General features: G+C 37.5%; 1 protein-coding gene across 1 annotated transcript; it reads left to right on the top strand.

Annotated features, from left to right (window-relative positions):
* The first annotated feature begins 7860 nt into the window (after positions 1-7860).
* LOC121423686 (probable rRNA-processing protein EBP2) lies at positions 7861-20451 on the top strand. Its single transcript, XM_041619114.1, has 9 exons — positions 7861-7968; positions 9775-9858; positions 13816-13979; positions 14515-14638; positions 15490-15579; positions 15949-16024; positions 17182-17263; positions 18478-18625; positions 19088-20451. The coding sequence occupies exons 1-9, from the start codon at positions 7927-7929 to the stop codon at positions 19181-19183; spliced, it is 906 nt and encodes a 301-aa protein (XP_041475048.1). The 5' UTR covers positions 7861-7926; the 3' UTR covers positions 19184-20451.
* The last annotated feature ends 814 nt before the right edge of the window (positions 20452-21265 follow it).

Raw genomic sequence — 21265 nt, 5'->3', positions numbered from 1 at the left:
ATATAATATATTAGACACTGGCGTAATGAAAAAAAAATTGGGAAAAAATTATAAAAAGTTGCGAGCGAGCAATGATTTCGACAGCTTTTATTTTTAAAAAATGTGACAAAGATTTTGACATATTTATAGGAATCTATCATATTTCACCCCTCTCTCTCTCTTTCATTTTATTTTCTTTCGTTTTCTCTTCTTTTTCTTGGTTGTGATTTTTTTTTTTTTGGGGGGGGTAAGAGCCCCCAAGGCCCCCACCCGAATCTGCACGCCATTGGTAGCAGATCAAACATCTAGAGGGCAATTAAACTTCCTTTTAGATTTTGTGAGAGTTGTTTTCAAGAGCATGTTCTGTACAAAACTCTAGTAACTTGTGCATGGGTGTCGATCGGTATTCTTGGTTGGGGGGGATGATTGACACAATTTTTTTGTGGATGGGGATCTTACAACATTACCCCCACTAAAATCACAAATAAGGGCATTTGGGGGTGGTTGATATGCATGGTGATCTTGGAAATTCCTTCATTGTTGTAGTGTACTTTACTTATATATTTTTTTTTTTGAAAATTCAAATTGTGTTACAAGTGAGCCTATTCTAAACTCATGCGAAAGAAAAAAATTGTCTGGACCATGTACATAGTGATCTGTTTATTGAGCATGATGTATACACAGGGGCGTCGATCCATTTTTCAGATGGGGGGGGGGGCAAAATCATGAATCAACGTTCTAAAGGCGCTCTATCACTCAAAACGAACAAACTCACCCACCCACACATAGGCCTATATATATATATATATATATATATATGACTCATGAGAAAGAGACATATCTCACCCTCACCAACAATGCGAGCGCGAAGCGTGAGCTGAAATTTTTTAGTATGACATGAAAACAGGAAAAATGTACCTGTTTAGGTTTGTTTGTAGTAACTCATGAGGAGGATAGATACATGTATCTCACTAGAGAACGAGCTGAAATTTCTTTATATTTTGACCTGAAAGCTTGATATTCTGAGCATTTTTGGTACCAATGATTGAGATGGTTATCTAGAAGAACAATAGATGCGAGCGCAAAGCGCGAGCTGAAAATTTTGATATTTCGATCTGGAAAAAAAAGACAGATTATTGGACGCTTTTGATAAAGAACAAGATATATATCAAACAAAAGATTATTGCAAATCGAAGCAGGAGTTCTTTTGAGGTTGAAAACAGGACATTCTATTCACCTATTTAATCATGAATAGTATGGGTTTTTGGTACAGAAATGATGCGAGCACGAACTGAAAAGCTTTATATTTCAATCTGAAAAGCAGACATTTTGAGCACGATTTTAAATCAAAATCGAGTTGGTATCTCAATCTCGCTTGCTGATTTAAGTGTAGCATTACAATCTTATTTTTTAGTTGCACATGCGGAATTATTGAGGATCGACGCCTCTGTGTATACAACCCGACTGGCAATATCTTTTTTCTTCTTAATGCATAATGATAAAATGCAGATTCGGACCAATTGAATTGAATTGAATTAAAACTAGCACAAGTTACAAACTGTGTGGCTTCTCGTGCACCATCGGGCTAACCGTCATTCCTTAGACGATTTATCTTGCCACCATTTTACTCCCGTTTATTTTTCCACCCTTTTGAATTAATTGATTTATTAAAATTAATTTACTCACCACTGGTGGGATGGAACACCCTATCAACAAAAGTTGTTTTTCGTTGGGGTCCTTTTATGCCATGTGTTAAAAATATATAAATGAACATTTCATTCTTTTTCATCTTGAACCTCCACCCATCTGTTTAAAAGTCCTGGAAAACAATATGTATACACAAATTGCGAGGGAAACAAACTGATATATGGCATACTATAATCATCATGATCAATCTTTTCATTTTTTCATCATTATTATAATTTTTCTACCCTAAATTATTGGGGGGGATAATAATACAGGCCACCCCCCCACTTGAAATATTGGGGGGGGGATATATCCCCCATCCCCCCCGTGATCGACACCCATGAACTTGTGTCAATTTCATAAACTTTTTTTTGAGCTGATTGTCGATTTTTTTGACATTTCAAACACAGTTTAAACAACCTTGTTAAATTTTGCGAATAATAATTATTGAAAATTGAGTAATACCTAGTAGATTTGATAACACTTGTTTTGTATATTTTCTTTATTTTATCTTTATACGTGGCAGATAAAGTGGGTTTTTAAAACTAGCGTAAATATCGTGTTCGCCAAGTCACGCTTAATGGGAAATTGAATTACAGATGTTAAGTGGTTTGGACTTGATCAAACAAGTAAGTTGTCAGACACCTGCAGAACTTAACCTAAACTAGTACTACCGGTAACTTCTTTGCAATTCCATTAGTGTATATCCTGTGCAATGTCATAGCCTTGTTTCTCCTTAGGTTGACCGTAGACCCTTTAGAATGACAGTCTCATCCTTCTTTTCCCATGGACCGTCTTTGAAACTGTTTCCCTAAACCAGGGAGGAGATCTGTCCCCAAAGGTAGGGGGACCAGGGGCTGGAAACTTTGACAAGCATCCCCCCAAGAGGGGATATCACCCAAAATATAAGGTAATTTTAACCCCTCACCCCCCCCAAGAAAAAAAAAACGGGGGGTTCACCCAAAATGTACGATATATAGTCCAAAATACATGTAATTATTTCGATTGTGAATGATGTCTTTTTTCTCTCCATCATAAAAGACCAAAAATAGTAAAGGGGACATTTGATATTGTGTCCCCCACTAATTTAGGTAGGGGGACGAGTCCCCCTGCCCCCCCCCTCGGGATTTCCGCCCATGCCAGTTCAAGAAAGTCTACTGAGAATACAGGGTCTATATAGAGGAGTCCATGGTTTTGCCTATTCCTGGGTGAATGGTTTTACGATTTTGAATTCGCTTCCTCTTTATTTCCGACTTTATTTTCTTTTGTCATCTGCAAATGTAAGAATTGGGGAGGAGTCATTGTGACGTGAACGTTACGTCAATGATCGATGATCAGGGAGTGAACTTAAGGTCCGGAGGAAACACCTTTCTTCGGTCACTAAGTAATCACTGTCGATGAAGTGCAAGTCAGTTTCCAGTTATGTTTAACACCTTGTCTGATAGAGATTATTAGTACTATTATGATTCATGAAATATTAAATGACACCTATAGTTAAAAACTACGCGTATTCATTAAAGGGGATTTTTTTAAAACTACCCCCCCCCCCCCTCCCAATACTATTCCGTGTTTGCATTAAACATATAATGTGGTGTCTGCTACGCTATACCGAAAAGTAGAAATTGCACAAAGTTGGCTTTCGACCAATCAGGAATGTACATTTTTTATTAATCTTGAGTATTAGCATGCATGTTAACGCAATTCTTTCTGCGACAGCACCCATAGTATTAGAAGAAGCTTGAGATCATCCCCTACCATCATATCATGCCCGTTATCAAATACTATCATTTTATAAAGTAGTGAGGATTAGGGGATGGGGAAAAAGTGAGAAAAAATATCAAATATCTTCGGCGCAACATCTTTTTGTTGGCAAATTAAAGACCATAATTTGGCGAGCGAAGCGCAGAGATATTGACAATTTTGTTTATGTAAATCAGCCATTCTCAATTACATTTTTTGAAGCGCTACATTTCTTGTTGAGAATCTGTAATGCTCCACTATCCATTACGCAAACAAGCAATGTATTAGCGGAGGGGGTCCAGAGGCCCTGGGTGGCCGGTGGACGAGGGGGCAGAGCCCCCAGAAGTTTTGAAATGTGAGGCCTTTTACATTGCCCAGAGGGGCTCTAATTAATATCTACAGAAGAAATACAAATGCCAACAAACTACGCAATATTAATATTAAAAGAAAAATGACCAGTGACTTTTTCACAACATACCAATGATACCTCTAGTTCAGACTGTTCTGCACCAGATCTACTGGCAGAAGAAAGTGGCCCAATAAGTAAAAAAATAAATAAATAAGGGGGCTAGATATGGCAGCTGAAGCAAAAATATTGAACTTTTCAATACACAAATCTATATTTTGACATATATAAGACAATTAGATTTAGATTAGATTAGATTTTATTCATTTTCCGTTCACAAAGCACAACAAAATCAAACAATACATAGTCAAATTTAAAGTACAACATCAATCGAAATAAGGTATAAACAATGAGAATTAATGCAAACTAAAGTAACTTTGACTATGATAACTATATAAAGCAGATCGGAGGGGCTTGCCAAGAAAAGCGAAGCTTGTATGGGAGGCAAGCCCCCGTAACTTAGTTTCAATACGTATATTACAAAACTATAGTATAAAGGAGAGACGGAAGACAGTTTAAAAGGAGGCTATACAAAATATCGAAGGTAACAACGAAAGAGTGAACCAAATTAGAATAAATGATGTTCCATTCTTTCCCTTTCCTTTTCTCCTTTTTTTTTCTTGGCCGTGAAACACTTGGGGCCCCCAGTCCCAACCCCCATCTGTACGGCAGTGGCTGCCCCAAACTGCACCTCTCTCTCTTCAACTCACGTGCGGTATCATTCATTCAGTTCGTGTTAAACAAGAGTGCACGCAGGCAACACATCTGAGCATACATGTATTTCACTTTTACAACTTCGGATTTTAATCGGCTCCGGAAACAAAGTTTCTGCTTGTTATGTCCCAAATTCATAATCTTTTATAATAAGGATGTTCTTTGAATATCATATTATTTGATGCTTTACTCTTAACCAAAACGTATACTCTGGAAATACAAAATTTCTCGCCGTTGAATTAGAAATCCTACAAACGGGGTTTTCATATCACTTGTGTGGCACATAAACTTTGTACAGATTAGAATAAATAAAAAGGAGAATACCATCGACCCCATAAGGGGTAATCGAGTTCTAAATTTGACAAAATTTGAGGAAATCAATTAGCGATTAAGTGTCAAGTAAAGAGTTTTTGTTTTCTCTTTGTTTTAAAATGATCACCAAATCCTTATTTCCAGGTTACTGGTAGATTCATCTTTTCTCCCCAATTTTTCCTTATTTTTACTTTTTTCATACCGGCTCCTAAGCGCCACTCCGCAAGGCTCGGTGCGCCACAAGTGATGCAAATTGTATTCTAAAGTCAAGTTTAATGGTTTCCTATATTGGTTTCCGGTTTCCTTTTGATATTTGCATTAAATATAAAAAAAAAAACTTGTCAAAACTTATGGGAGGGCCAAGGGACAATCGCTATGCTAGCCAACGGCCCGTCCCCGATATTTTCATTTGGGTGGCGGTCTCTCCTTTCCCGCTCCAGGATGGACACCTCTGACTTAAGACCACTAGCGTACCTATGGGGGGGGAGGGGTAGACTGCCCCCCCCCCTGACGAGTCACCATCCATGCAAGGGCCGTATCCCTGTCCTCCCCCCCCGACGAGTCACACTCCCTGACGAGTCAGTGGCCCCTCCTTTGTAGTTGAACACCTTTTCTTTTTTTCTTTTGCTTTTTTGGCGGACGATTTTGCCCCCCCCCCCCCATGTGGAAAATCCTTGGTACGCTACTGCATAAGACACACTATTAATATTAATACATGTATGCATGAGAATGCTCAATAATTAGGATTCAACAGGAACGAACTATCATCCGGTCTTTGTGGCATGATGACTGGAAAATGGAAAACCTACTCACTTTGACAACTGGCCAATATAATCCTCGAATCGGGACATCCGTCTTGTCATCAGTGAGAGGCGCGGTTCAACACGAATGATTTCAAACCAAACCGCATGACTTGTTGAGGAAGACCGTCCGGCATTTGTCATCCTCCAAATTGAATCAAAGACTTCTTCTTGTGCACCTGCACGATTGAGGGAGTTGTACTTGGGCGGAGCCATGGGCGTCAGGTTTATTACAAAGGTAACCATGGTTACTGTTTAACGTACGTATGCAGTGACAGGTGGGGAAAAGACGGTGATCTCTTGCAGGAATTCGTTTTATACTTGAATCTTTTTTTTTTTTTGGGGGGGGCGTTTCATGAATGGACCTTCGTTTGATCGCACTGCGATCAGGCGCTGTTTTTTTTTGGGGGGGGGAGGGACTGAGAAGCCCCCCCCCCAAAAAAAAAGACCACAGAGAAAAAAAAAATATATATATCATATACAGGGGCTGCGGATCGGTTTTCAAAGTGTGGGGGGGGGGTGACCATGCAAAAAATTGTAATCATATAGTTATTTTTGCTTCTTTGTACACGGTTTTGGAAAAAGCGGGGGCTGAAGTCCCCCGCTTCCGCAGCCCCTGATATATAGGTCCTACATGCGAAGGCCTATATAGTTGACTAAAACAGTTATTCCATTCATGTCGTCAAGTGCTCTAAAATCAAAGTTTTTAATATTCAATTTCTAACATTTTCTCGCTCGGTTGCTAAACGCTCCCTCGCAAAATATCATCTAAGAGAAGAATACATTAATGCTCTCTTAAAGTGTGAGTATAAGAAATCAATCATCTCCTTCAATAGGCTATAGTAAACTGCCTTGCAACTTTCTTTTCCAAATTTATTTAGCCTCCCTATCACGAAATGCCATAAAATTGAAGTTTAAATTCTAAACCTGTCGTGTTTTGTCAAAAGTGCTACATTTTTTGGAATTCTTTATAATATATCTCTTTAGAAAATGTCTCGCTGTCGCTATATCCCTGATAGAGGCTAAGCTAAGTTGAAAACATGTAGTCTAGAGTCAGTTAGTGCTGATCCATGAAGTTGGATGGCGAGAGAGGGTAAAGACAATGTCCAAAGTATTTCGGCGAGCTCATGCGCGCCAAATTATAATGCAGAATTTTGCACGTGAAGCTCACCGAAAATTTTACAGTTTTATTATGTTTAATAGTATTTTTATGTCAAGTCTGATGGTTTTATAGCGGTTTCAGATGTTTATCAAACACTTGTTGCAATGGATTCTTAAATTTTTCAATACGTCAAAATATTATTGGGCAAATCAATCATCCCCAATATTTTCATGGCGATCGCCCCCTACCCATGATAGAAGCAAGATGTAGAATGACTTGACTCTATTATCTACAATAGGCCCTACGTTTATACTTTTGTGTTAAACAGGGCAGTGATCTTTTGGCCATTTTTTGCAGCCTTTATGAATGTTGAATGAGTATCCCATTCAGTAATTTAACGAGGTTGCAGGTGCAGGTCTACATTTATTTGAAAAGATCATTAAGTGCTCCAAATACCAGGTTTCACTTAGTCTCCCTGGTCACCACATTCCCTTGTAATATTTTTAAGGGGTGTCATTTATATCAAATCCCCATCTCTTGCCATGTTCTATTATACCTTTTATTTTCAAAGTCTAAAAAAAAACGCCTCAGGAGAGAGTAACAATTAACATAAACCAATTTCATGAAAACCAGTCCCACCCCCTCCCCTATATCGTTAAATGCCCTCATCTACATCTGTAACACCAAGCAGGCCCTAATGCATAATAATAGATGGAAAATTCTCAAGCATTTTGAAAAAGTGATTTTTTTTCGCTCGGTCGCTACCCTCTTTCGCACGATATTAGAAATATTTCATAGGAAGGGGACGAGCTGTTTGGTATGTATTTAGCTATCCATAATCGGCCATTTTCATTGTGTTGAAAAAAACCAACGTCGAAAATTTTTGAAGCCCCCCTGAATCTTTTAATCTAGAATCGCGCCTGACCTCAACTTGCTTTATAAATTTGCTGTTGATTTGTGATCGATTGCACCTCAAGTTCTTGCAACTCTCCAGCAACCTATTTTCTCCGACAGTTTCCATGGAAGCCAGAAAACTTTGCTTTCAATACTGAGGGAATTTTTCCGATAACTTGCTTTGCAGACGACAATGATGTTGATAAATTTGTCAACAGATGGCGACATGTTTAATTACGAATTACTGAATCAATAAGCATCGCAATTGCATCGCACGTGTATTTACTGCAGACATGGAGGAAGAAAGCTACGATGAATTGGACTCAGATGAGGAGGTATGGAAGCTATATTCTCACTTGAAAATGTATATAGAATATAGATAATGCCTAGATAGTTTTGTAATATTTTGTCCAACTGAATTTGCCTTTAAATAAGCTTAAAATTGCGATATTGAATATGCGCACGCTTATTTAGTCCCACTAGCAGAGAATAGTGTAGGGCAAATGAGAGAGGGATCGCGCCGGACTCTCGGCTAGCTCTCGCGGGAGCTTACTTACCTCGGGCACTTGTTCACTGCAACCATCCTGCCTGTGGGGAATCTACAGGTAGGACTATGGTATGCCAATGCTGTGCATAGCACACACTTTGAAAAGTCATTAAAATATCACTTTTGTGACCAAAATTACTAATTTCTAACAGTTGCAATTCATTTTTCATTAGGCCTAGCGTAGGCATGTTACTGTGTTACTGTTAGGCCGTACTAGTAAGTAATAATACTAATTGTAATCGTATTAACTTGAGTTAAGATTAGAGCGCTCAAAAACTTGAATTTTGGGCATATTTTTTTGTACGCCCTCTATTGGTGGAAAGTAATATGGCAAGAAAATTTTCATTTTTCAATCTCTATTTGTAATTAAAGGAGAATGAAACCTTTGGGAAAAGATAGCTTGTGTGAAAACAGAAAAATCAAACTTCAAAGAAACAGATCAACGAAAGTTTGAGAAAAATCGGACAAATAATGAGAAAGTTATGAGCATTTGAATATTGCGATCATTAATGCTATGGAGATCCTCAAATTGGCAATGCGACAAAGATGTGTGATGTCACTTGTGAACAACTCTCCCCATTACTTTAGTATATATTTCCCTTAAATTTCCTCTTTTATCACATTTAGAAGATCATGTGTTCTTTCTATAGTAGGGTATGTATTACATAATTTTAAAGAATACATCATGGAAACAGTTTGTATAACCATGAGAAAAAGCAAAAAGAGACATTTTGAGGGTATTTTATAGTCCATCAAAGGGAAAGTTGTTCACATGTGACATCACACATCCTTGTCGCATTGCCAATCAGACAGACGACCTCCATAGCATTAGTGATTGCAATATTCAAATGCTCATAACTTTCTCATTATTTGTCTGATTTTTCTCAAACTTACTTACTTTGTTCTTATTCTTTGATTTTTCTGTTTCGACACAAGCCTACTTCCAAAGGTTTCATTCCCCTTTAAGACAAAAATATTTTAATGAATTAAATTTACATAAGTGCCAAGTTATATGATGAAAAGCTGTTCTGAAAACTGACCGTGTAAGAAAATCAAGTATTTGTCCCATATAAAAAGAGAAATTAAGCCAAACATTGCCACCATTATTTTGCCACACATGGGGATGTAACTGAGAACAAGGTTATATCATAACCTTGTTCATTGAATGAGTGACCTCGGGCGAAGTTCATGCAAGCTCCACTTCACTACCGCTACACTACGCTTCATCTATCCGAACTTCAGGACGGTGAACTTGTTCGGAAATTCTGAGTGACAAAGGTAGGATCAAAATTGGTTTATTAAAAATTAAAGAAACAAAAATATAACAAGAAAGAAAAAAAGTTTAAATTTCTTACTCTTCACCCACTTTTCCTTCCATGTCCATCCTCTGGTTATCCTCAAACATTGCCACCCTTATTTTGCCACACATGATGGAGATGTAACTGAAAACCTTGTTCATTGAATGAGTGGCCAAGGGCATGGACCAAGTATGACAGCTGGCAAGTAGCAACCACCGAGGAGAGATAAAAAACTTTGAAGTGTTCATCAGCTATCAGCTCCAAATGAAATCAAATTTTTTTTCTTTCTCTTCCAGCTTCAAGCAGCATTCAGTCGAGGCGATATTAAACCAGGTCTTAACATTGAGGGCAAGGCAAAGAAGGTCTACATAAATAATGAGGTAAAGATAGAAGAACATTATACCAATTTTTTTTATGTAAGGAAGAACTCCAGGTCATAAAATGTTTTTGAATATGTTTCATGATAATAAAAAAATCTATTCTGAATCTGGAGACCACACGAATTGAGCTTGACTTCCCATTCCAGCATGCAGAGCAATCTGCTATGCAAACCCCTCACTCAAGTTAGGGTCTGAATGCATAGCCTACATGTACATTGTCATTGAATTACTTTGTACTGAGGGTATGTGTAAAAGCAAGTTTTGTATCTGCTAGTCTTTTTTGAAGACTCACTTGTTGATCAAAGTTTCAATCAGACTACACACTGAGCATTAAAAACTTCCAGGTATCCATTCACCTCATGTGGGTTGGGTTGAGTGTAGCATAGTGGATGGTTTTTGTCTCACCTGCGAAGCAAAGTGAGACTATAGGCGCCGCTTTTCCGACGGCGACGGCGGCGGCGGCGGCGTCAACATCAAATCTTAACCTGAGGTTAAGTTTTTGAAATGACATCATAACTTAGAAAGTATATGGACCTAGTTAATAAAACTTGGACATAATGTTATTCAAGTATTACTGAACATCCTATTAGAGTTTCATGTCACATGACCAAGGTCAAAGGTCATTTAGGGTCAATGAACTTAGACCATGTTGGAGGAATCAACATCGAAATCTCAACCTGAGGTTAAGTTTTTGAAATGTCATCATAACTTAGAAAATATATAGACCTAGTTCATGAAACTTAGACATAAGGTTAATCAAGTATCACTGAACATCCTGCATGAGTTTCACGTCACATGACCAAGGTCAAAGGTCATTTAGGGTCAATGAACTTTGGCCGAATTGGGGATATCTGTTGAATTCCCATCATAACTTTGAAAGTTTATGGATCTGATTCATGAAACTTGGACATAATAGTAATCAAGCATCACTGAACATTTTGTGCAAGTTTCAGGTCTCATGATTAAGGTCAAAGGTCATTTAGGGTCGATGAACTTTGGCCGAATTGGGGATATCTGTTGAATTACCATCATAACTTTGAAAGTTTATTGGTCTAGTTCATTAAACTTGGACATTAGAGTAATCAAGTATCACTGACCATCCTGTGCACGTTTCAGGTCACATGACCAAGGTCAAAGGTCAATGAACTTTGGCCGAATTGGGTGTATCTGTTGAATTACCATCATAACTTTGAAAGTTTATGGATCTGATTCATGAAACTTGTACATAAGAGTAATCAAGTATCACTGAACATCCTGTTCCAGTTTCAGGTCACGTGATCAAGGTCAAAGGTCATGTAAGGTCAATGAACTTTGGCCATGTTGGGTTTTTTTGTTGAATAACCATCATATCTCTGTAAGTTTATTGGTCTGCTTTCAACACTAAGCTATCTCCGGAGTACGTCCGGACAAAGACATCGATGAGCTGGTTCGGGAGCTCAACCAAGTGATCGGAGAGGCGATGACAAGTTGCATTCCTTCTAAAATGACTTCTTCAAGATGGAAGTTACCGTGGATCAGTCATACCATTAAGCAAAACCTACACAAAAAAGAGGCTTTACAAGAAAGCTAAGAAGAGCGGTTCCGCAGTGGATTGGAAAGAGTTTACACTCCTACAGAGGAGCACAGACAGAGAGATAAGAAGAGCTAGAAACGATTACATGGAGGACATTATTGGTGGCTCACTTCAAACCAATAACACAAAGCCCTTCTGGAACTACATAAAGTCAATCAAGAGGGAAATACTTGGGGTTCCTACATTGTCAGTAGATAATGTCAAGGTCACATTACCTAAGGATAAAGCAAATGCTTTGAATAAACAATTTAGCTCAGTATTCACACAAGAAAACCTGACAAATCTTCCAGATATTCAGGATTCTGATATTCTGGATTTGCCTGACATCATAATTACGCAGACGGGGGTTGAGAAACTCTTAAAAAAAATCCAACCCAACAAAGCTTCTGGACCTGATGCCATTCCGGCAAAGATATTAAAGGAGTGTGCAACGTCATTGGCTCCAGTATTAACGAAGATCTATCAAAAATCCCTGGACTCTGGACGTGTACCTTCGGTCTGGAGAGAAGCGAATGTAACCCCACTCTACAAGAAAGGTGACAGGAGTGAGGCCAGTAACTATCGACCAGTATCCCTGACTTCGATACCTTGTAAGATCCTGGAGCATATTATTCATCATCACTTCATGGCTCACTACGACAAGCATGGTGTACTTGCGGATGTACAACATGGATTCCGCAAGGGTCGATCATGTGAGACACAGTTAGCAGCTCTTGCAGATGACCTAGCCAAGGCTCTGGATAATAGAGGTCAGGTAGATTTAATCATCATGGACTTTAGTAAGGCCTTCGATTCCGTGCCACACAAACGCCTGCTCAGAAAACTTCATGGCACGGGGGTTCGCAATAACACCCTCCAGTGGATTGATTCGTTCTTAACAAATCGTCACCAGCAAGTAGTCGTTCAGGGTGAAACCTCAGAAAAGTGTGAGGTAACATCAGGCGTCCCGCAAGGGACGGTCCTCGGACCCCTCCTGTTCCTCGCATATATCAACGATCTTCCTTCTGGGATGCACTCCAATGTTCGGCTTTTTGCAGATGACTGTATTGTATACCGAGACATACATGATACTAGGGACACAGAAATCTTGCAAGGGGACCTAAATAAACTAACTACATGGGAAAAGGATTGGCAGATGTCATTCAATGCCTCTAAATGTTTTCAAATGAGAATCACACATAAGAGAAAACCAATCCAAACCAGCTACAGGCTCGGTAATGTCACGTTGGAAGAAGTGCAACATCATCCCTATCTCGGTGTGGAGTTATCAAGGGACCTATGTTGGTCAACTCATATTGACCAAATTTCATCAAAAGCCAATAGGATGTTAGGACTCTTAAAGAGAAATCTGCACTCTTGCAGTACTCGTACAAAGGAAATTGCATATAAATCTCTAATACGACCAAGGTTGGAATACTGCGCAGCAGTTTGGGATCCACAACACAAATCAGACCAGGATAAATTAGAAAGGGTTCAACATAGAGCGGCTAGATTTACCTTGAAGGATTACAGTAGGGAATCTAGTGTCACCAAGATGTTACAAAAACTAAAGTGGGACACATTGAAAGTCCGCAGAAGTAAGGCTAGACTGACAACCTTGTACAAAGAGACACATGGATTTGTACCCTCCAACATATCAGCCCACCTTCAATCTCAAAACCCAACTACATGTAGTTGTAGATATCGAACAAGACAAAAGGGAACTCTCAAATACAATGTTATAAGATCAAATAAAGACTGCTACCGATACTCCCTGTATCCCAAGACCATCCCAGAATGGAACCTTCTCTCTGAGGATGTTAGAAATTCTAAAGACGTAGGAGTTTTCAAACTCAAACTTGAAAGTTTGGACATCAACACCCTTGTCTCCAAAGCACACTACCAAAACTAACTGTGTTTAGCGCTTGACCCCCTAAACCCAAACGTACGCGACAACCAGATGCTGGTGATTGTACGTCAACGGACAGATACAGATACAGATAAAAAGTGGACATAAGAGTAACCATGTATCACTGAACATCTTGTGCGAGTTAGAGTAGTATTCAAAGTCAGTACTGCTGCTATATTGAACCGCGTGATGCAGGTGAGACGGCCAGAGGCATTCCACTTGTTTCATCTTTAATTTTTGGTTTTAATTCTCATATTGATTCTTTTAGTTCATTTTTAGTGTATTCTTTTTAGACCATTCCCTGTGTCCTGAATGTTTCCAGAGACTTGTAACAATTTCCAGGATATGTCATACTCTAGGTCATAGTTCCACAGAGTTCACCTTGAATTTAATTATGGATGTAGTTAAATAAAGTTAAGTGCAATACAAAAGTTCTGGAACATGCTTTCCGTCGCATTTTGCTTATCAATCTTTCTCAACATCCCTTCCAATACAGCAAGGTTTAAAGGACCGACTTTCAGATTTCAAGAAAGACTTACCGTGGCTGGAGAGGTTAGATGTGACTTGTGGCCCTGCCAGGATACCAGGGGAAACAGATGCTAAAGAAGAAGAGCAAGGCAAAGATGAAGTACATGATGACTTTAAGAGGGAATTGAGAATGTAAGTCTTGGTAGGACTGGAATGTTCAGGTGATTCAAACCTCCTTGGACTCTTTGTAGACCTTATGCCTATGATATCATAAACTCAGAGCGCCCTCCCTCAGAGGATATAGGAATATGTGCAAACAGAGTTGTCAGAGATGTGCCAGCTACAGAGCACCAACACGTGTAAGGCAGTTGTCTATACTCCAAACAGAGACAGTAGAAGGTGGTGTATAGGAATCGGGGTGCCTTTGAGCTAGACACTGTTTGAATGAGTCAGGTACTGTGTTGCCATAGTAATGACATACATGTATAGCATACAGGCAGGACACAATTTTCATACTTTGGTTTGGTGTAACTGTGGTGGTATGTTGAAGTGTTTGAGCAATAAATATTGGAATATGCTATTTTCATTTATATGTTCCTCATAAGGCTGTATTGATAGGGTGGGGTTATTCATCACCTTCAGGGATTAACATATGAATTAGAAATAAATAGAATACTTGTGTGTGGTTAGGATCAGACAATGAACCGAATTTCTCTTTTATTTGCAGATACCGTCAAGCCCAAGCAGCTGTTCTGGATGCGTTACCTAGGTTACAAGCGCTGAACATACCCACCAAGAGACCGGACGACTTCTTTGCTGAAATGGCAAAGTCAGATGATCATATGAGAAAGGTATCCAATTAACCCATCTACTCCTGAATTTTACCTTTCCTGAAGGGCGATCCAATATTACTCTAATCCAATATACTAATGTAAAAGCGCTGTTTAAATATAAATTCCAGTTTTGGTAACGATCTCAAAATGACTTTTTACAGAATCTAATATAATGACCACCCAAGTGTCTGTTTGTATAAATAAAAAATATGTGCCAAAGGATTCTGGAAGAAATTGTGTAATTGCTGAGAAATCAGCAAAATAAGCGTGGATTCACTTCCGTCGGGTCTTTATTCCAGCAATAATAATACACTTTCCCACGTGTGCCTATCTGTGTTGGTGATCTTCAGTGTGAACATTTTTCAGCGTAGATTTCAAGATTTCACAAAGTTCAGTTTATGTAACTGTACCAGATCTAGATCCTCGATGATATACTGACAATTAAGCCTGGTTTTACAGACTTTCTCATGAAATCAGTGTTTACTGCAACTACTGGCATTTCTCTTTAAATCAAAACTCTGGTCTGAGTTGTGGCATGACTATGGAGAGCTAAGTGTGACACATATCTCTAGGTGCACACATTTTATCAACACATCTGTCACTCGATCATTCATAACTGTCTTGGAATGGTCACTGAATTTCGCCATTATAGCATAATGGAGAAGAAAAGTGATCATACGAAAAATACAATGTTTATGTTGATGTTTTTGGCTTCCCATAATATCAACACAAGGTTAGACCATAACCTAAGTTAATCTTGCATTCAGAATACAGGCCTAAGACTTTTTTACGTCATGATATTTGTTGTATTTTCTCTATATGTTTAACCTTCATCAATTATTTTCTATTTCCTTTTTTTTTTCTTTCAGATAAGAGAGAAGCTGATTGCCAAACAGTTGTCCATGGAAAGATCAGAGAAGGCTAAGAAACTCAGAGAACTCAGAAAGTTTGGCAAAAAGGTGCTTAAAAATTTCTTAGCTTTTTAGAGAGTTTCATTCCTCAAGACTGAAAAGGTCTCCATTTTATCAGAATTTGACCTGCTATCAATAGTAGTATATATATATATTTATTCTGGAATTATATTGACGGATCATTAGTGTGAATCATTTGACATTATTCTATCACAGTTTCCTACAGTGTCATGTTAATTTGGTTGATTATTTAACTCAACATTGAACTTTGTAGAAATTTCCTTTTTCAATATGTTATAGATTATCTTGATCTGTTGTTAATTCTTCAAGATGTATTGAAATTTTGACAGCTTATTTCCTATATATGTTGTTCATTTTATCCAAGCATTAATATTTTTTTGTCCCTATCATGGATAGGTCCAACAAGAAGTTTTGGTGAAACGTCAGAAAGAAAAGAAGGAGTTGGCAGAATCTGTCAGGAAATTCAAGAAAGGTAAGTTTTTAAGTGCATTTCACTGCATTTAAGAGGGATGTGAGATAAGATACTGTTACTAAATAGGCTCATTATTGCGGATTGAAATAATCGCTAGAGGGTATTCATTTGTCTCGCAATCTACTATGGTCAACAAGGAAATTCGTGATCACTCTCGCAAAAAGTGTTCACTGGCTTTCTAGGAAATTCGTGATCACTCTCGCACAATTGTTCTCGCAGTTGTGCGTACGGTCTTGGAGATTAGTATAAATAGAGTACGATATCGGACAATCTTTGTCACTTGATAAAGAGTTGCAGCGGCACTCGAAAGCTCGTGAACTTGTAAGCTAGTGAACACTTTTTGCGAGAGTGATCACGAATTTCCTAGAAAGCCAGTGAACACTTTTTGCAAGAGTGATCACGAATTTCCTTGTTGACCATAGTAGATTGCGAGACAAATGAATACCCTCTAGCTATTAAGATACTGTTATTTAATATGCATTGGTGATTTCTTTTTGAGCTGTTGACATTGATAGTATTTTTATTTTCTTAATTTTGAAGTCTGCAAGCCTTTTCCTTCTATGTGCACGCATGTATTTACCATCAAATAGGCCCGGCCTGAGATAGTGAGTGCGCCCTTGTTTATTAATTTTAATGTCTCATTGTAATTTAATTACTAGAAGAAGCCCTTGTTAGTTCAACCAATAAAGTGAATAGATCTTTATTCCAATTCATGCCGTCTAGAAGTAGAACTATAGACAATTCCTTATGTGTGTACATTTAACCCCCTATATGCGTGACTTTCCTTTTTTGTTTATTCCTCTCTGCTTTGTTTTTCATATGAAAAGGTTTGATGCTCTCAAATTATGGCTTCAGTTCCTGAAGTGAAAATCAAATTTGAAAGAAAAGGGGGCTGCACATGCAAAAATTTTGATTCTATGTAATTGCCCTCTAAAATTGTTTTCGGAATAATTTTGCTTTACAAATTTGAATAGCATTTTTGGTAATAAGAGAAAAGCTCTCAACTAGTAATGTACAGTCCTATGTAAAAATATGCTCAACAAAGACTTTATGCATAGCAGTCTTTCAAAAATGTGGAGCAAATTGTGATGCGATTCCAGGAAATTTATTCCCTGAAGTACAGAATTGACTCTATTCTGTCTTTTATTCTTGTTTAGGTCAGACAAAGGACCTTGATTTTCTGGAAGGGAAGTCCAAAGGAGGAGCAAACTCTAAACAAGACAAATTAGCAGCTAAAGGGTACTTATTTTCTTTTATACTTTTATATTTATAATGTATTATTAAAGCTACTTATATGAAGTAGAGTGATAGATTTGATGATGAATGTTTGTATTTTGACATTTGTCAAAACTCAAGCAGCCGTGTATTATAGACAATGAGAATCATTCATTGGAAAATTTTCCCCAATTTTAGAATTCACTATATTAATTTTATGTGAAAGGATTCTAATATTTGATGTGTAATATTTAAAGAAGTGTGCCTGTGTCACTCAATGGAATCTGTATATGTAACTGCATAATACTTGTAGTTCTGTTCTGAAATATGGTGAAAATATTCCTGAAAGAATTGATAAGGGATTTTTCCCGAGAACTTGCAGACTTTGCAGCGATTCAATCTGGTAGAGTTTGAAATTAAAAAGAGAGATTGTTATACTGTATGTACCTCACTCAATATTTCATTCTTGCAGTAATGGTTTAAAAACGAATTTCATGATTGATTGATTGATTGTATTCTTCAAGAATATCACAGGATATTAAGATAAATTAAGTGCGAAGGATACCTTGACAGGATAACCCATGAAAGTCAAGTGGCTTATTTCCAATGGGGTCGTATGTTAGTATAAAAACGTCATCGTAACAACAAATTATAAAGTATGACAAGTACAAGAACATGGTAAAAAAACATTCAAGTAATTGATTTTATAGTTTTGTCAAAATCTTAGTTCAAAAGTTCAACCAGAGAAATTGTTTTTAATTTAAAATTGTATTTTTCTTTAATTCTTTAAAAAAATTGGCAAATATATACAGATGATTGAACAATGAACTCTTGCGATCATGAAACAATCCCATACATTCATTTCTGTGTAGTAATAATAATAATAACGTAGTTCTTGTATGGCGCATATCACATTATTTCATAACATACCTATGCACTTTCAAAGGACTTGGATATTATTACCCTGGCTTTAGCCCCGCAGCCTTATACATTGCGGTGGCATTTCAAGGAATAAATTCCTGCCAGGTGCCCATTCATCTCACTTGGGTTGAGTGCAGCACATCATGGATGAATTCCTTGCTGAAGGAAATCACGGCATGGCTGGGATTAGAACCCACGGCCCTCTGTTTCAAAGTCAGAAGACTAATCCACTGGGCCACAACGCTCCACATGGAGCGTGTATTGCCTGTGTATAATACCTCCTCTCATTATGTTGATCTGTGGGTTTTGTATTGCAGGCCAAACATGAAGAGGAAAGCAAAGAACACCAAATTTGGATACGGCGGGAAGAGGAAGGGAAGCAAGGTGAATTCAAGACAGAGTTCCAGAGAAGATGATGATCATTTTAGTATGAAGAGAAACAAATCAGATATCGTCAAACACCAGGTAAAGAGGCTTTCTTTAAAATGATTTGATCTTGACTCAAATCTCAAATCTTGGTCAAATCTTTTGGGGCCACAGTTATATGTTGGACTTAGAACACGTTCTGCATAATATGATCTTCATTATTATTTCATCTTGGGTGAATATTCTACTTATGGAAGGTTTACCTATAGGTGTATGTCAGTTTGTACGTTTTCAGTCTTCTTAATATATCAATTTCATGTTTCCATTATCATTTTATTCAAATGATTTATTTGTCATTCAATTTTGCTTTTATTATTGATATTCTTCCTTATTATTTTTTTTTTTTGGGGGGGAACTGATGATATAATGAATGTAAGTTGGCAAACAAGGGAACAGTCAAAGCTAATTATCTAATGGATAATTATATTCACTCTAGTGTTTTGATAGGGAAAGTATCACGTCATTTCTATATAAACGTCATGAGTGATTTTGTTTTTACAGAAACAATTTGGAGGAAAGATGCAGAGGAAAGGGAACAGCAAACAGAAGAGACTAGGAAAAGGAAAGAGACAGAAACTCAAATCCAGAAAAAAATGATGGACTTCGTGAAACTCAAATGTTTATAAGGACATTCATTGCAATCAAGCCATGATTTATCTAACTGCACTATAAACCATATAATAATAATAATATAGGTATATTTACCTAGGGTCGCCACTTCAGTTTCGAAAACTGTTCTACCAGCGGGCCCTGCTATTATTATTACCCCGGCTTTAGCTGAGCTGCCTAGGCACTCAAGCATTCAAGGAATTTCTTCGTACTGGGTACCCATTCACCTCACCTGGGTTGAGTGCAGCACAATGTGGATGAGTTTCTTGCTGAAGGAAATCAGTGTTATTTCCAGGTATGTTCAGCATGCAGGATCGTGTTATGCTGTTTAAAACCAGGAGATTGTGCACAAGAAGTATGATTGACCATATTCCTTAGGTGATTTGCCACTTGGTATGCACCCATTTGGTCCACTTTCTATTTTGTCTCAACTTACATGTAGATAATTTACAAAATAGACATCCATTAGAAAGCTCCCACGTCCACAATGCCCTAATTCACAAAGGTCGTTTCAATTGTACCATGGTACTAATCCTTGGGCTATGCAGATTTTGTCTGCATTGTTAAGATTATTTCAGTGTGTACACTCATAAGAGTCCAATCGTAAATGTGCCTTTTTGGCACTAAATCCAGAGTTGCCAACCCTTAGGGAATATTAATGAGATGTGTTCTAATGAAATTTCAGTGTTTACTTCCGATTGAATGACTGAGTGTAAAACTTTTATGTTTTGTCTCATATGGAAACATTTGGTTCAGCTGTTTGGTTATTTATATTTTAATTTCATATGTGATTAATATTCCGTAATGGTTGGCAAATGGCACTAAATTCCTGCTTGAATGAAGTATGAGTAGACCATGGTTTTATGATGTGATACTATTGAAGCCACCCATGTTCGGGGGGCCAATGATACCAGATGTCAGTAAAAAAAATGAATTAAAATCGAATGTTAAAAGGTAAAATACGCCCACATTTAGTTGATTTAAAGTCAAGTTTTACTTTTATTTTTTTTCTTTGACTTGTGTTTCATTAGAAACTCTCTATTGGTCCAGTGTTGGCAATTCTAGCTGGCACAGCATTTTAGTCGTGTAATTTTAATGTACTTTCTCATGTCTTTAACTTTTAATAATTGGTTTTCCAACATTTTTGAAGAGAACATTCTTTTACAGAGCCACCATATTTTTTTCATTATCACCTTTTAAATGCAAGATTTGAAACATTTTGGACTTGTAAATAAATAAAGGTTAGAAAATCATAATAATTCTATTTCTTTGTTGAAATGACAGTTTGTTGTAGTATAATGTAATCAAAACTTGAAGAATATGAGGGGTCAATGCTAAAAAAGAAGTCTGCAATTACATGTACGTACATGTAGCTAAGTCTTTTTTTATGATCAAGTTGAGGTCCACATGTAAATAATGCTCTCAACTTTCATTTTCATATCTTTGATGAGCTCCTAGATGTATAAGACACTGATTTTTATAACTTATTTTTCTCTTGAAAATGAAGACTACCAATTAACGGCACTGACCTTTAACTTTTTCTTTAAAATGATGTTTTTAACCCTATCTAGGCCGGGGTATTTTGGGAGTTCATATGGCCGTTTTTTGCAATTTCTTATGTATTTCTTTGTTTTTTTGACCTTTCGTTTTTCATTGTTTTTTCAATGAAATTTGTTGGGGACTCTTCTGTGATCATAAAAAGCATAAGATAAATACATTTAGACCAGCAAAACTAAATATAATCATGCATTTATGAATGTTGGTTGAAAACACAATTTGCATTGACTTTGTACACGAAATCTCGTCTTTGAGCAATTTTTGGTCTGACATGCACTTACATAATGTTGCGTAATTTCGGAACCACGTACCTGGGTGATGCAAAATTGGTCTCAAAAGTTGTGCAAGACTTGAAAGTAAAAAGTCAGCAAGTGGCACAGTCAAAATATTTTGCGCTACGAAAATATCGCACGATTCGTTGAGGGGGGCCTCCGAGCCCCCCCCCCCCCGGCCTAGATAGGGTTAAAATGTCCAAGTACTTGATTAGTTTAGAGCAGAAAAATAATCACACAT

This window comes from Lytechinus variegatus, chromosome 11 (assembly GCF_018143015.1).
Source record: "Lytechinus variegatus isolate NC3 chromosome 11, Lvar_3.0, whole genome shotgun sequence".
In the NCBI taxonomy this organism is placed as follows: Eukaryota; Metazoa; Echinodermata; class Echinoidea; order Temnopleuroida; family Toxopneustidae; genus Lytechinus; species Lytechinus variegatus.
Note: the sequence above shows the minus strand (reverse complement) of the source record. Positions and strands in the feature narration are given on the sequence as shown.